At 31.3% G+C, this 18,012-nt stretch overlaps 1 protein-coding gene across 3 annotated transcripts; it reads right to left on the bottom strand.

The window, feature by feature from the left end:
• Positions 1-2,089: 2,089 nt before the first annotated feature.
• LOC104880667 (uncharacterized) lies at positions 2,090-12,195 on the bottom strand. Of its 3 annotated transcripts, none has more exons than XM_010658170.3 (10): positions 11,879-12,195; positions 11,563-11,630; positions 10,814-10,875; positions 10,581-10,730; positions 9,336-9,512; positions 7,886-8,098; positions 5,176-6,878; positions 3,699-3,764; positions 3,534-3,603; positions 2,090-3,080 (listed from the first exon to the last, which is right to left on the bottom strand). In XM_010658170.3, the coding sequence occupies exons 1-10, from the start codon at positions 12,082-12,084 to the stop codon at positions 2,391-2,393; spliced, it is 3,405 nt and encodes a 1,134-aa protein (XP_010656472.1). In that variant the 5' UTR covers positions 12,085-12,195; the 3' UTR covers positions 2,090-2,390. The 3 variants fall into 3 exon arrangements, with proteins under 3 accessions (XP_010656472.1, XP_010656473.1, XP_019078390.1); XM_010658171.3 differs by having other exon boundaries at positions 11,563-11,620; positions 11,879-11,961; XM_019222845.2 differs by lacking the exons at positions 10,581-10,730; positions 10,814-10,875; positions 11,563-11,630; positions 11,879-12,195 and having other exon boundaries at positions 7,886-8,085; positions 9,336-9,436.
• Between the last annotated feature and the right edge of the window lie 5,817 nt (positions 12,196-18,012).

The raw sequence follows: 18,012 nt of genomic DNA, 5'->3' as shown, positions 1-18,012 counted from the left end.
AATGGTTTAGATATGAAGTGTTACAATAGATTGGTAACATATCAAAGAGTTCATCAAGGATGTTAGGTTAATGGAGATTGGATAAGTCTTAATTCAATCATTCAATAGTTCATCCATCATAGTGTTTGACGTAAGTTGTAGGGTTGAAAAATGAAACAATAAGATTCAACAAGATAAGTAGGACATATCATACCTAGTTTTGATAGGGTATGAGAAAAAGTCTTGAAGTTGAGGTGTCATAAATACCTTTTTGCAGCACAAATGAGAGCATCCGTAATTTGAAAACAAAGCTTTTGATACCTCAAAAAATTAAAAAGAAAATAAAATAATTATAAAAATAAAAATTCTACGGGTAACAACATAGCAATTGGGATTTTTAGAGGATTTTAACGCATTGAATAGTGTATTTTTCATTCATTTGTAGATCAAGAGAGACATAAATTATATTGTGTGGAAATGGGAACAAGCCAAGTTAGCAATGAACTTCATTGTACTTATTGTTCCTTTTTTTTTTTTTTTTTTTTTTTTGAGTTTGACTCAAGCATGCCAACTTCCTTAAAGGTAAGAATAAAATATGATACCCTCTCCAAAACCTACATGTAGACATCACTAATGTTAGAATGAGTGAGCGTTTAGTATTTTTAATAATTTAAATTAAATCAGTATGAAGTTATTCACTTAACTTATTACTAGGTTTTTTTTTTGTTTTTTTTTTGGTAAAGTTAACTCAAAATTTATTTTAATTTATCAAATGTACATATTTACCTTATTAATTTTAACTAATATTTATATTTTTACTAATCTTAAGCAATAATTTTTTTTATATATAAAATATTCATATTTAAGGTATTATAAATATGTATGATATAAATATTTGTTATAAAATATGAGTTATGAATATAGAGTCATAATGGTAAAATATACCCTTACAAAACATGGATAAATGAGGTAAAAAAATTTAAAAATTTAAAATAAATTAGCTATTTTGATTAAAAATTTAAATTTATTTTTAACTTTAAGCTCTTATATTAAGTTATTTTATCAAATATACATAATATATTTAATAATTAAAATTAAATTATTAAGTCATTAAATCAATTTACCAAACTGCCTCAAAGAATTTAACTTTTAAGGTAAATCAATTTTAATCTTCTAAAGTGCTTAATATGACAATATATTGAAATTGGATCTCAATTTTTATTTTTATTTTTTTGTAATAATAATTAATACAAGAGAGGAGAGATTTATGTAAATTAGAGTTGGCTATTTTACAATTAACAAAAATATTCACATCTTTTATATATTTTTATATCACAACAACTACATGTTATTTTACCCATATGGACAACCAAGCTAAGTCCCATTATCTCTCTTTCGTCTTTCATAGTTTATAACCTATTTGAATATCATTTATAACCCTTAAATAAAACGGGCTATTAGTAATTGTTTTTTAAAACAATTCTAAAAAATAGTTTTTAAGAATAATTTTTGAAAACTATTATTTGATTTTTGTAGAATAAAAGTTTATTTAAAAACTTAAAATATTTTTAACCTACTTTTAATATTTTAAAAATAATTTTTATATATAATGTCTTATTTTTAATCATTCTACATATTTGTATAATTATTTCTTATAATAATCATAAGAAAATAAATTAAAACAATTAAAAGATATTTGAAAACACCATATTTTCTATTATTAAAAATAGAAAATAGAAAACTGTTCTAAAAGACAGTTCCCAAACAAACCCTATATGCATATGTAAATTTTGAACTATTTTGTTTTATTTATCAGGCATTTCACTTTAATTTTTAAAAAAGAAAAGAAAAAAGAAAAAAAGTTCAGTTAATAGTTAGAAAGTAGTAAAGGGTGATGCTATTTTCATTCACATGATGGCTAAGCCCATATGTGGATCTAAAACAATTTGATAATCCTACGACCCTCTAGATGAAATCATACTAATGCCTGCACATCTAGCATTTGTAGTAGTACATATGCTAGGGAGTAAGTTTTTCAGAACTTTCTGAATGATTTGAATATAAAAAATGAATATCATAAATATATAAATATAATTAATTACAGAAAATATGAATCAAACAACAACCTATTTAGTTTTATGGTGGGTCTGAGTTGAATTGGCCTGTCCACAGCTCTTATTCAGACCCAGCCCAACCTGACATCTAACTGAAATTCCCCCCAAGGGAACTCCAGACTATTATACCAAACTCAAAACTTGTTCAATGTAGGACCTCATTAACTAAAAGTATACATTACATTACGATACACAAGCATAAAATTAACAAATGTGGGAAAGATTATTGTGGACAAGTTTGGTGTAACATTCAATAAGTCTACTATTCTGCCAAACTGATCTTAAAGCTCAAAATGGTTAACTGGCTCTTCTCAGCTTCTCAAAGATGGATTCTGGATTCCGGATTTCTTGGCTCTCTTGTGACTCCTCATTCCCTTGAGAAAAATCGACGCTTGTGTAAGTTCGGATCCCAGGACCATGTCCATTGGTGTCTCTCTCCCTTCCTTGCTGTGCTCGTCTCACTTCCTTTTGATGCTCAGTCAGTTCTAACCTTTTTCTTTTCAAACTTGGAGATGGTTTATCCTTGTCCCCTGAATCATTAACTGTAGCTTCCACTAATTCTACTCTTTTTGAGCTCCTGTTCTTTGTTGCAGTCACCTTGTATCTTTGTGGAGTGGCAACTTCCACTCTGGAATTACATTTTTGTAGAAATGAAGGGGTTCTCTTGCAGAGGTTTATTCTTCCGCTTCTTGAGAGCTTGTCTAGGACATGGCATAAGCTCTGAGGGTAATCCAACTGAATCTGCTCGCTATATGTGGAATTCCAGAATGCGATGGTAGAATCTGAAATAGAGGGATTTGGGTGGTCAAGAGTTTTTTCAAGGAGGGGTGCTTGGAGTTCGAGGAAGGAGGAATCAAAGATTATTGGTGGCTGACTCCTCCGCAAGCAATTAAGGGTCTCAGTCCACAATAGTCCAAGCTTATGAATGGTGCTTTCATCCCATTTTTCTACATGTGACAACCATTGAAGCAGTGAACTGGACATTATCTGCACAAAAGGTATCAGCTGGTTTAAGAGGAGATTATACCAGTTAAACAGGACAAAATTTTTGAAGAATTGGAAAAACTCTTTTAAGGAAAACAGAGAGAAAAATCCAAAAATCTTATGGTAACTTAAAGGAAGACCAATAGTTACTCGTTGCTCCAATTGTTTCTGGTAGCCTAACATCATTTTCTTTGACAGAGGTAAGGGTGAAAAAAGGGAGGGGACAGACTTCTAAAGATGTTTTCTACAACTTTCCAAGTTGGTTCTGTTAACCTGAAACAAGAAAAATGTAGAACGGGTTTGCTTCTTTCATAAGATTGCTTCAAGCTATTAACATGATCATCAGATAATCTTTGATGAAGATTTTTTTTTCTTTTTGAACTTGCTTCTATAACACCCATTATGGTAAGTTGGTAATATAATACGCATAGTAAATTAAGTATAAGAAAGACAAACCTCAATATATGAAAGGATATTTTGTTTCAAGTGAAGATGGCCCACAAATCTCACCAACGCATTAAAAACCCTGCTACTTTAAACTTAAGTGAGACAAATATAAAATAAAATCATGTATAGAAGAATTTAAGCATACAGGGTAGAAAAGGGCTTCCAGTGACTTACCTTGAGGTCATAGCAAGACAAATTGGTGCATCTGTTCCCATAATTGTACATGGCATCCTCATAAATCTGTAAAATGGCACATGAAACATGAGCAAAAGAAACCCCTAGTGTAGCATCCCATGAAATGGCATGATACCGCTTTCTTTTTCACAATGTTTTCAATTTTCATACAAATGGTTTATTCATACTTTCATAGCCAAAATAAGGTTTCACAGTAAAATAAAACCTCTCTCTAGATTTTATCATTTTGGTGAAGACACCATTCATATGATTTACTTATGTGTTTGATGTTATAGAAGTAAAATTGTATGTTCATATTTGTCCAGACACCCATGAATGAATGAAGCAGAATAAGATCTATCTGCAGTCTCAAGTTCAGCAAAGCACACCAAAGATAAGTTTCATATTAAGTGATGGGCTCAGCAAAGCATACATAGTCAAAGCCAATTTATATCATTGTCTAAAGAGTTCCCTTGCCTTTGGAACCCCCAAGTTACCTGTTGGGTTGGCTAAATGCTCATTTCATAGCTGCAATGATGGGCTAGGCAAGATTTTACAGGAAGCAAGGAATTTTTGGTATTAGTTTCCTATAGGTTATAATTAGTTTTTTGATTTGTCAATCTTTGATCAAGAGAGGGCTATAGCTTGGCCAAATCAGCTACTCAAAATCAACATATTTATCAATGGTGTTTTTGGTTGTCCCATGGGAATTGAGTGGCTCTAAGGTATTTTAAATAACATCTGAAGCCACCAATCCATCATCTTAAATGCAACCATAAAGGAAAATTGGAGCCATTGCTAAATGATGCCACAGAAACAGTTTTAGGATTTCATGAAATGCCTTATTCCAAATTCCTAGCATCAGTCATATTCTTGGTTGTTGTTTCTGTAGTCACACCATCTAAGATTATGAATTTGTAGACATGGTTGTATAAAACACAGTGGGGCAACTCAAATTTTCATGCGGCATTCAAACATGACCTAGGTGTTCACTTAGATGATACACAAAGAAAAGGAGGTTTCGTTCTAAATATAGAGATTAAGGTCCTATTTGGTAACTGTTTTCAAAAACAGTTTTGAAAAATAGTTTTTAAGAATAGTTTTTTAAAATTATCTTCTAATATTTTGTAGAACAAAAATCTATTTGACAACTTGAAATGTTTTTATATCTAATATTTTATTTTTAATCATTCTACATATTTGTATAATTATTTTTTAAAATAGTTCTAAAAAAACAAATGAAAACAGTTTTGTGATTACCAAACATGTTTTTCTATTTTTGTTATGAAAAACAGAAAACCGTTCTTGAAAACAGTTTCCAAATACACCCTAAGTTTCATGACACCCACTCCTTAAAAGGAATCCTTAAGAGTTTGAACCTGGGACCCTTCCCATCAACCTTTACAATGAGGCCATAAATTATCAATCTAACATGAGGAAATATTAGGCAATTCTCAAGAAGCAAAGTTTCACTTACCTGGCAATAAGTCCCAAGCTACTGTTGATGCCACTGGAACTCATACTGCAATCATCATCTTTATTTTTGGTTCCTTCTGAATTTACTCTCAAAGTCAGGGTATGTTCCAAAATATATATCACAATATCACCACAAAGGGAGAGGAGATCAAGGTACTGTTTCTTATCACTTGGATCAAGTTCAGTATCATAGTCAAGCTTGCTGCTATTTTCATCAAGGCACCTACTTAGCATCGAACATAGATCCTCAGAAAAAATGTTTGTATTGGAGCACTCAAACCGAGAGGCAGAATTAACAAAACCATAAAGTGACTTCCAGACTTCAGTAACATGTTCAAGCTCAAGCTTTCTCTGTGAGGAGCCACTAATCTTAGTCAGGCTTGATTGTTTTGGGAGACAAGAGCGCAAAACAAATGGGTAGGACAAGAGATGACAAACTGCTAAACAACCATAGCTGTCCAACTCTGTTTTTAATGGAGAAAGGTCCTTTACATCTTTTATGTAGTCTTCCAGACCCTGTGCTATTGCTACCCATATATTCAAGCAGCTGACTCTCATGTGTTTGTACAACAAAACAATAGTGGCACAAAGATTTTCAAGAGGATCATACAAAGACATTAAAAACTTAAAATGTTTCTGCACTCCCAGTAGGATGAACTCCATTTTAGGTGCATCAAAAGTAGCATGAACTGCAATGTAGACATACAGCATGGTCAAATAAACAACTGGTGAAGCCATATCCATATATGCAATAGATCTGATACCTAGAACTTCTGCATGGTTAATGTCATAAACTGATAGCGGTCTGTCAATGTATTTGATGTCAAATGCCACTTTATAAAGAGGGGATCCTAATATAGAAGGTTCTAACTCTGTAGTGACAGCTTCTACAAACTGTAGAAAAGTATAATGCAATTCCACAATGCCAGTATCTGCCAATCCTACATCTTCAGATATTTTCTTTGTGAACCTTAATATTGTATTCAAGCACAACAAGATCTGATTATAATCAACGGATGGATTTTTCATCTCGATTTGAACTCCTTTTAAAACAGATCTAAAAATTCTTATGGCAGCCTCACATGCTAAAATCCTGTTTTCAGGGAGAACGGCTAACTTGGACCCTTGGTTGATGAGAGTACAGATCATCTTTATATGGAAGTCCAACTTGCTAAGATCCCATGATAACCATTTAATGGGGTAGTGTTTCCAGGAGCATTTTCCAGGTATTGGAAGCCCAAGAATAGAAGTTCTTGCTGATAAATCACTTACTTGGTGATTCAAGTCACAATCCACACCTCTACTCTTTGCTAATACAAAATCATCAAACAGATCAACACAGAGATTCCATAACCAGATGCTCCTACTATCAGGTCCAGTTTGAAACACTGCTTCAAGGATAGGGGCCAAAACTGTTTCAACCACCAAAGGATCATTGACAGAGATATCAAGTTTATGCAGCAGATAACACCATGTGTTCAAGCAGGAAGAACGAACAGATATATCACATTTACTCAACATGATTCCTATTAAGGGTGTCATTATAAGCTTTACACTTTTTGAGAATCCATATGTTTGGATTTCAGAATTATTCCTTGTAGATGTTCCTGATTTCTGAACACCATTCTCCTGGGCTGTTTTATTTGTCTCACAAGCTTGTAGTGGAGGGTGAATAAGAGCATCAATCAAACCTTCCCAGGCAACCTGCAAAATCAAGAGAAAATACCATTTAATTTGGAAACTTACTTGGGCCAAGGCATTGGAGTAGTTGCCGGAGAGATTTTAAATTTTTTTCACTCGGATAGTACCCAAGTCACATTGAACAGACTATTCGGAAGTCCTTTTGAAAAGTTTCTATTCCAAAAGACCAGGGCAAGACATTGAACAGGAAAATGGGGAATACTTTTAAAATCCTGTAACAAGGCATACCAAGTATTTCAGTTACTAGTGACACCACGCTGATTAGGCCTGATCTGATCAGACCTGACCTTGGAGCTATGTTTAAACAAATTGGGACTGGCTCTTTAAAGATAAATCATACAAAAATTACTGAAGATAAATGTACGTAAACAAAAAGTACATAAAATTTCATATAAATAAACAATCCTATATAATAAATATATCTTATAATCAATACCAATAGAGCATTGCTTGGATGGAATGGGCATGAATCTCTGATGCTCAGACCCAACCTGAAAATTGAACAGGCATAGAAATTCAGCAGTGAACCACCCCTATAGTTGTGTATCTTAGTACCAAACTAACCCAACAGTGGGGGATGGAACTATCAGAAGGAGAAAGATCCATCCATGAACACATCTTTATCGGTTTTATCTCGTCAGTCATCACAAGCCAAATAAATAAAAATAATATTTGGTCTGGATACAGATTCAATTACATCAGGAGTTATTGTAGTTGATATCCTTTCTTACACATGCTTTTAAATCACTATAAGACTCGGTTTATGATTGGTGAGAAACATTCAAGATCTATCAAATGAATTCATATTTTCAAGAATGCAATATTTAGGTGCCATGGTTGTGTAGGGGAACAGGTCAAATCCATCTCTTACCCAAGTATTCCTCTATTATTATTTGACAAGGATTTTAAAACACAACTAATCATTTTGTAGGAAAATATAGAGAGTTCTAATATCACATAAAAAATAAAGAGTTCTAATAAGACACTTTAGTAGGGTTGAAGGGGCCTACCTGTGAAGAAATCTGGACTTGTGGATCATGATCAGAAAATGTCAACTCAGGAATTTTCAGCATTTCATTAACCAAATGCCTCTTCTTCATAGCATGCGATCCTAATAAGCGGATAAACCATCCCCAAGCTTGCATAGTTTGAACTTTCATACCAAGGTTTAGCATTTCCTTCATCCCAGGAAGCAATTTTTGTGTCATATCTATAACAAGTGCCTGTTAAATAATCTTCAATTATCGACAAATGCTATGGAATAATATGAGGCTCACATCAAGGTAAGGCTTAAGCTTAGACACTGCTGGCAGATAGTGTGAAGTAGACATTTATCTAATGCACAAGCAAAATTCTAGCCACATACTTGAAATGTGATATGATTGCTAAACTACTCAATCTCAACTCTTTCCTGGCTCTCTTTCATGAGAGAAATTGGGAAGAATTCCTTATTTAAACCTTTTATAGATGCTGAAGGAATATTGGAGAATTGTCAGGACCATCAACTGGCCTCATCTCATGATTTCTAAACCTATGGTTGCAAGCCAATTGGCATATAGATTTTCTAAAAACATAAGTAGTCTATAAATATGATTTATTAAAATGGTTCATTAGACTAACATTTAGATTTTTTTCAAGTAATAATGGTTTTTTACTCTTTTCAATGTTAAATTCAGTACTTTTGTCCCACATACCATCTAGTTGAAATAGTGGCCCATCACATCATTATGGTCTCAAGAATGGTCTAGCCTTGAATATATTATCTAAGATGAAATTTAATGTTAAATTCCAAATATCATGCTTATCCCTTTTTCTAGTAGACCAAAATTCATTTATTAAAAAATAAATACATATATAACTACAAATACATACTAAAAATATATAAATCAATTACAATCATAATTCTTAAACTTGAGAATACAGGCATTGGATTATAACTTGTTATAGAGAAGTCTATTTCATGTTTGCTTCCACTACAAAACCAAACTTGGCATGAACTTCATATATGAAGCAAACAAGGGATTATGGAAAAGATGTAGACACAAATTAAAATGACTAAGAAAATTTCCTGCCTTGAATTGAAATTTCATTCCTGAGATTTGATGAGTATTCATGAAGTAGGAAAAAGAGCATTTGTTAAATGTCATTCTTGTCCAAATGTTCTGCTATTTTAGTAGAATTATTTGAGATGTATCTGTTGATTGTATACCATGGTACCCCCCTTTATTTGTCTAAAATATGCAAAATCATCATAGCTTCTTAGTTCTGATTTTCCTGTTCAATGAGAATATCAATGGAGAAAGTAAAATGAATAAACCTAGGTAAAACCTAGCAAAAACATTTAAGCATATGAGCCTTTCATGATATTGATGCACATCCCCATATCCATATTATACCTTAAAAGAATACACAAGCTTTGAATTCTGGATGTAATGTAACATGAAATAAATTTGACAGTACCTTGGAAAGAGTTAATGAAGGAGGCAATATTGCAGACTTAATCTTCAGCAGACACCTTTCTGACATATCCCTCTCCCTCTTATCAACACTGACAAGTCTTCTATATATTGATGGAGCCCATATATTTGACGTGTTTATCATCTTCTCACGTAATTCAGTCACCAACTTCATCACAGCCTACAAAATAGTATCACATGGGTTAGAAGAAACCACAAAGCTGTCCAATTTGCATTATCCTATAATTTATGAATGTCTAATATCAACAGGCACGCAGACACCACACCAAATTATAGCTAGGTATCATGGATTTTCACATCTGGTCACTTAGCTGGAAACTCAAACAGTTGACTACTATAACCTAGCCCCATTGCTAAAACTACATATGCATGTACATATCTTAATGGAAAACATATGTATCCCAAACTTAAAATAAAAAACAAAAGAATCGGTTTGATTTCTCTTGTAATGAACAAGTGTTTGTGTCTTCTCTACTCTGTTAACTTACTGTGAAGCTTATGTTGGGCTGCTGTGCTTGCATGAGCCATTTCAGATTATTTTCATGCCACAAATACCTAATGCACAGGTTGCATTTGGAAGAAAGGCCATGTTAGCCAAGACAATACTGATTAGACATCCTAACCATCAGAGATATCATCATTATAAATCTTTTCCAACTGATGGACTTAAACAGCTCAACTGCCAATTTGTCATTATAGCCTTTCACAAACAACTGCATGGCTTAATAACAAGATCAGAGCTTGTTATTAGAATGTGGTATGCTTTTGCCATCATTCTGTCTTAATAGGCACAATCTTTCATTCAAACTCTGTATCTGGATCTGGCATTTTACCAAACACTCAACAATCAAGGAGTTCCAAATCAATTTTTGTCTTTCCTTTTTGCAGCTTACAGAAAGTATAATTAAACATGATTCCCTAGAAAGCATGTGGACATAGGTATGGCAGAATCAGTTGATTTTATGCATAAAAGTCCTCCTTTTAACAGACCATGCATCTGTATTCAGCAACTTGTTTGGCAGCATAGAAGCTCTCCTACATATTATAAACACTAGTTGTTTTTCATTAACATCACATAAGAGTGCCTTGTTAAACAAAAGCCTCTTAGATAACCTTCATAGCTGCACAAGATTTGTCCATAAACCTGTGGAATGATCAAACAGTCTAAAAAGCATGGAAGAAACATGATGCTTAAAGAAAAATTAGTGAAATATAATAATGCTATTACCTGAATAGCTTCATATGTTGTTGACAGAGAACCAATAGGATTGTCAAGGGCATGAACAATTGCCCTTAACAAACAATGGAAGTGGGTGGCTAGAAATGATGCACTGAACTGTTGGATAGATATGCACCACACTCCTAAATTACAAACAGTCTGAAATCAAGTGGTTAAACAAGTTAAAAGAACTCATCTTTCCATAGTTACTAAAAACCATGATGGACATCATCAATATTTACCTTCATTTTGGTTGTAACAATGAGTTCAGCCAAAGACTGCACAATAAAATTAGCATCTTCCACTGCAATGCCCCGGAAAAAAAAAATTAATTTTAAAATCTTCCCTTTTCAGTTTTGCATATGTAACCAGATAAATGGAACAACCACATAAACATGCCAAGTTAATCCCATATCTCAAAAGACAAGAAACTACTGTCATTTTTTTACATAAGAAATGAAGTCCAACAAAGTATTAAAAAGGATACCACATCCCATTTTGGCAGTCACGTCAATAAACATCATCACGAGCATAGCTTCAAATTGCAAGAAGGTAGCCAACATAGCATTCAGCAAAACTTCCAAAACAAAATGAGCATTTACTAAGGGCACATTTGGGTATTCCATGATATTAGAATAGGTCTGTTTAGTGTTTAGTTTCACATAGCACTTTTAAGGAAAAAAAATCATGACTAGAAATGGATTTCTTAGAAAATGAGACCATCATCAAAGCTGATGGTATGCTATCCTGTAGTTTAAGGGTTTCTTCAAATGAGACTCGACCATCCTCTGTCTGGGAGGTGGCTAACATTTTGCGACCATTTCCATCATGAATTTCTATTGCCAAATCCTATGGAAATCAAATCGGAACCATTTAATTTTAGCAAATTTCTTCAACACAGAAACAAATTAATTCACAAGCTAATTTGAATAATAAGGTCTATCATGAGATAAATTAAAAGAAGCACTAAATCATCAAGTGAACCACCTACCCGGAATCGCAACTACAAGGGATGGATGGTAGATCATAAATCCCAAGCATTTCAAAGCCTGTGAAGCACTAAAAACAAAACAAAAAATTCAAAGATCGAACAACACCAACATTATTGCTCTGTTTGGCTACTGAGAAAAAGTAGGAAAACAAAGCACTCCAGAAAAGAGAAAATTGTCATCAAGACGAAAACAAACAAACCTATACGATTCATAGTAAGTAACTTTCTTTTCTTTTTCTCGGTTTTCTCAGTAACCAAACGGAGAGCACATGAAAAAATGAAGAAAAAGAAAACAAAAAATTTAATTTTAACCAACATTTCTTCGTCATCGTCAGCAATATCCACGATGATCTGAGAGAGAACTGACTGGGATTCTTGAACTAGGCTTTGAATTGAACAAGTATCACTGCTGCATTGCTCTTGGAGCTGCAGAAGAGTTGAGTAAGCGAATGACTTGTATGATTTAGCGTTCGAGGAAATTAGGGTTTTGATTTCCTGGAGCTGATCAGAAAAACTCGCCATTTTTACAAGGATTTAGTTGAGATTTGAGAGCAGAATAAACCCTAATTCGAAGTTGGTTGAGTTGGGTTCGATTTTCGCGCCAAATGGACACTGGCACGTGAAAAAGTGGCGGGTGCTGGTTAATGGTGTGTTTGGATACTAAAAGCTCCGTAGCCCAACCACGGACGCGCGAGTATCATACCAGAGGAGGATAGCGTTTAATGATCTAAATTTCACTATACACTTTCAATACCCAAAATTCCAAATTCGATAGCTGTTAAATCAATACCCTAAAGTTTTCCTCTAGTTTTATATTATTAAATTTTAGTTTGATAATAGCATCAATTGGACATCTAAAAGCAATGTCCAATACCATGTCAATATGTTGTCGTTTAACTTTATCTAAACATATAAAACATGTTATTAACATATGAAGAGTGTGACCATTGAATATTTTAATTTAAAATTTACAAAATATAATCAATTCGTAAAGAAAAGGCTATGAAAATATGAAGAAAAAAAAAACATTTCCTTCATTTAAAATACATTTTTCTTTTTTTTTTCTTTATTTGATTGATAGGAATATTGGAGAAGATAATAATAACTCTAATGACATAACTTTGATATAGATGTCACAAGGTATCATTTAGTCCCTCTCGGTTCGAGTTGGATGGATAGACTCTAGATATGAAGATAACAATGAGTCAATAGTAAAGTAATGGGAATATAGAGCATAACATGAAATATTATAATATCCGCAAGTAACAATAACATGTGCTCATGAAATATGGTTAATATCAAATGGTTGATATGTACGTGAACAGGTGTTTAAAAATTCACTTTATCACTCATATAAACATATTTAACATTGAACTCCTTGGAGTTGATAGATTCCATCTCATAGATTGATGGCATGTTATGTCCAGAATGAAGGTCTCCATAATAAGCTCACGTGGTAATTTCAATTGTCATTGATATTACTTGTTGATGACTTGCAAACCATTTTTAAAGTGAGTTTCTCAACTTCGCTACCAATTACAAAACTAGAAGATTTATTACATTTTTCAACACAATAATAAAGCTTTCAATAATCTCTATGGTCATGATATTATATTTTTTCTAGGTATAGTGTAAATGAGCTCATTCATAAACTCCTAAATCCATCAAATATCTTTCTATTCTTGGGTCAATTATCTCTAGTTGCCTAAATATAACATTAAACAATATGAAGAACATGAGAAACATCAATCAAGGAACAACTTATGAATTGTAGGATTCTTGAACTTTGTATTCAAGTTTTGTTTAATTTGATAAGCACATACACCATGCCTTGCATGGAGAAATATTTTGTGCACTGCTTTCTTAATGCTACATGATGATATGATATCATAAACAATCACTAACATGTCCAATCGCATCATGTAACTTTGTTAGAAAGCACTCACAAAAAGCATCCTTTTATGAATAACTCATTTTAAACGGTAAAGGACATATCTGATTGTTGTCATCTTTACATTTTGTGATAAATAAAGTCCTTATATACTTTGCTTTTAAAAAAATTTCCATCAAATGTAATAACCAATCTTATTGATGTGCAAAACCCAACAAGAGATGCAACAATAAACATAAAAAAAAACTTGAATTGACGATCACAATCAATCACTATATCAATGATCTCATTATAATTTTTTTTTTTTTGTTTTTTCTGCTCTAAAACATAGCAGTAGATTGACAAAGCAATGTAGGATTTCTCAACTGATCCCATAATAATACCTCAAAGTAGTTCTCTTACTCTTCATGCCTTACATTGCTAATTTGAACTTATACTCATTTTGAATGTCCACTATAATGTCTTTGGGTTGATATTGATAATTGACCTCTCGATATATTTCTCTCATGCTCTTATCAATCAACCATTTATTTCTATGTTGATTTGTCATGGGACATCATGTCTAATTTATAAGTATGTGTTGAATATTTTTTCATTATCTCAAACATATTAGAACTTCCTAACTTGGTTGCATGAACTTGCTACTAGCATTCTTTGTCAAAAAAATTCCACAAGCAACAACTTAGTTGTAGACATAGTTGTTTTAAACTCAAACTTCTTTTTGAGTGCCATCATCTACAACTTCCATTGTAATTCTTTCTTAATTGAGTGCATTTAGTGCTATTCTACATGGTCACCACTAAGGCCACTAACTAGAAGTGGTTGCTCATGTTTTGTCCTTCATTTGTTGTCCCTTACATTATGGTGAGATTACTATGCATGAAACCATCATTTGTATTAATGATGGTTAGAATTTGTGTACTCTTAGTTGAACCATTTTTGAAGGAGGCAATTGACTCATTATCCTATAATCCTTATCATTAACAACACCCTCATTAAAATTTTAGTCATGACCATTTGATCCTTCAAGTGGCTCATTATTATATCTTTTTTTTTCACCACCATCATGATTTAAAGTTTCTACTTACTTGTAATGAATATGTACACTTTTATGCATCAAATTGGGCCCCCATTAAATTCTTTCTCATTTTAGGATGATGTATGATAATCAAAATCAGAGTTACAAATTGAATTATAACTAGGGTTCGTGATTCTCCTTTCCATTGTGATACACAATGGTACTAGAAGCTTAACATTGATACTATTAATGAATAAAAGTTCCACATCCCTATCATTAGATAGTTATATATGAATTGTTAGAATAGTGGCATTGCATACATATTTCATTGAAAAACATTATTTTGAATTTAACATTAAGATGTATTAGACAACCCTTAATAATTTTTCATTTGCTATAGTTTTCGAGACTTCAATTTCTTTATCTTGCCTTCAAAATTGAAAATATTTCCATCTTGTATGTAATTCCCTTCATATAAAAGCTTTATCCCCACTCCATCAATCACAGGAACATCAAATAATCTCAACTATTGATACTAACCCACAACAATATAATATATCTAAGTTATAATATTGTATTACTACATATAAGTAGGTATTGATTTTAAAAAATGTATTCATTATTAAATTCCTACTACCTCAATAGACATACATATTTATTCATTTAGTAAATAACAAATAAAGAAGATTTTTAATTATCTTTACGATTGCAAATATTGCAAATAATGCAATAAAAATATAATGTTTCTAATTATTAAATTTTTTTTTCCAGATAGTGCAACTTTCAACCATTTTTAACAAAAAAATATATTTATTTTATAAAACAATGGTAAATCTAGGCTTTAATTTATATCACGAATGTCAAGACTAATTTGCAGTGATTCAACTCTAGTTAAGTTCAACTAATTTATATAGTATTACGTAAAACAACAAATAAGCTTAATTTATATTTACTCCAACTTAATATCGGTTAAAGTCTTGGTACACGACTAAAGAGTGCACCTTTATCCTTGTCTCAGAACCCCATTATGACATATTTATATCTATGTAAATGATGAACATACCAACAATATCGAAACCACCATAAAAATTTCATAGTTAGGATTATTTACCATTTTTTTGACCTTGTTATATGGATAATGTTCTTCCATGTTTTTTGGGATGACTATTTACTTCTTTTAACTCGATTTTCATAGTTGCAAATGGCATTAAAAAATTGGTAACAATTTTAAACTTTCTTACATATTCATTATTTATTAACGAAAGAATAAATATTCACTAATGTTAAAAATTTGAAGAGATGATAAATAAGAAATAAAACAAAAGAAAGAATGAAGATAAGAAAGGAAAATAGATGGGAAAAGTTTGAATTAGAAGGAAAAAAAAGTCAAAGTCCATTTCATATATATATATATATATATATATATATATATATAAAATAGGATTAATTGATTAAAAGGGATTAAAAGATCTTAAATTTGTAAAACAAACTTCTCCCATTTTTGAACAAGAAAAGTTTGAATTAGAAAGAAAAAAAGTCAAAGTCCATTTCATATATATATATATATATATATATATATATATATATATAAAATAGGATTAATTGATTAAAAGGGATTAAAAGATCTTAAATTTGTAAAACAAACTTCTCCCATTTTTGAACCAGAAAAGTTTGAATTAGAAGGAAAAAAAAGTCAAAGTCCATTTCATATATATATATATATATATATATATATATAATAGGATTAATTGATTAAAAGGGATTAAAAGATCTTAAATTTGTAAAATAAACTTCTCCCATTTTTGAACCAGAAAAATAACCCATTTTTTATATAAATACCGTTCGATATTGAATGGTTTATGTTAGCTGAAATTTGAAAGGGTCAAATAGGATTGCTGAAAAGGCAAATAATATGTCCATAAAATGAAATTGGACCGCCCCTAGCAAAATTCAACCATTTTAGGTGTAGTGCCACCATATTAACCCAAAATTTGGTAGACCATCTTATCTCCACCCAAACAATAGCAGTATAGAAAAAGGAAATGGAAGTCAGACCACTTTTCTCCACATGGACTAAGCTGCTCCAACCACTAAATAGCATCTTAGAAAGGTGAATATGAACTTTCTCTCCTAATTTTCAACAATATTCTTGAAAATTTTGTCTAAAAACATTATATTCTTAGGCTTCATTTAAATCATGAAAAATATTTTTTAAAATATAAATAAAAGAAAATTTCTCAAAAAATTCAAGTACAAATTGATCACAAGGGGGAAAATGATCCCATTTTGAAGAAGTAAATTTTGAAATATTTCAATCAATTAATTTCCTAATCTTGATTTTGAACCCGACAATTGACATAAGAAGACTTTTTGCTACAACCATCTTTTTCTGATATGACATATATCATGAAAAAAGTGAAGAATACATGAATAACTTTATAATAAAGTTGAAAATATGGTTGAAAATTAAATCAATAACTTTATTAAAATATTAGTAAAAAAAATATTACATTTAAAAAATATAAAAGAGTTTAAAAATGATTAGAAATCTTTAGAAATTTTTTAATATTTTTTCATAAAAAAATTTATAATTCTTTTAATAAAATTTGAGATTTTATTTTTCAAATAAGTATAAAATCAATTGAAAGTGACAAAATCTTTTAGATAAAAATTATTTATTATATAGTAATATTGTTAACATATTAAGCGTTTTGATAGTTATCAACTTAAATAAACTATAAATAATTATTAATAATTTGAAACTTATTATAGTCATTGAAAGTATATTATTAATATCATTTTCAATGATTAAAATTAAATTTAAATTCAATCAATGTTCATAAATGTAAAATAAAAGATAATAAAAAAACTTAATTTTATTCCAAAAAAATACAAGATGAAAAAAATTAAGATAATGTTAGTATATGAAAAAAAATGATAAAAATAGAATAAAAGGAAACAACAAATAAGAATATTAAGTAGATTGTAAAAAAATCACTTGTAGTATTTTCTAAAAAAATATTTTTTGTGATATCTTAGATAAAAAATTATTGATGCTATATAATTATGAACTCTTTTTAATATTATAAATATATTTTAAACTCATAAGGGTTTTTTTAGGTTTAGAACGGATGATATTTACGACTGGGTGAGGGTCATTAGTATCAAAATGGATTCCGTGTCGAATTTGTTTGACCTTGTTTTGTTTATTTGATTTTGATAATATAGAAATATGAGGTCTTCTTAACGATTAGCACTTGTTTACCTTCCCTAATTTTTCTATGCTGTCCTTATTGACTGCCAAATCCAATATTCTCCATAATCTAGCCTATCACAGCTCCATCTCTAGTCCCATCTAGACCCTTCATCCTGAAGGTTCCACTTAACTACCATACATCGCGAAACACCAAGTGTTTTCCAAGTCACTGATTCCACCCGCTTTCTTTTCGCGACAATCAATCCTATCACGGACACGCAGAAAGCTCTTTTGTCCTTTCTGAAGTAAGGAACTACGTACAACTCGCTTCCCTTGACAGGCACG

The sequence above is a fragment of the Vitis vinifera genome, chromosome 11, assembly GCF_030704535.1.
Source record: "Vitis vinifera cultivar Pinot Noir 40024 chromosome 11, ASM3070453v1".
Classification (NCBI taxonomy): Eukaryota; Viridiplantae; Streptophyta; class Magnoliopsida; order Vitales; family Vitaceae; genus Vitis; species Vitis vinifera.
Note: the sequence above shows the minus strand (reverse complement) of the source record. Positions and strands in the feature narration are given on the sequence as shown.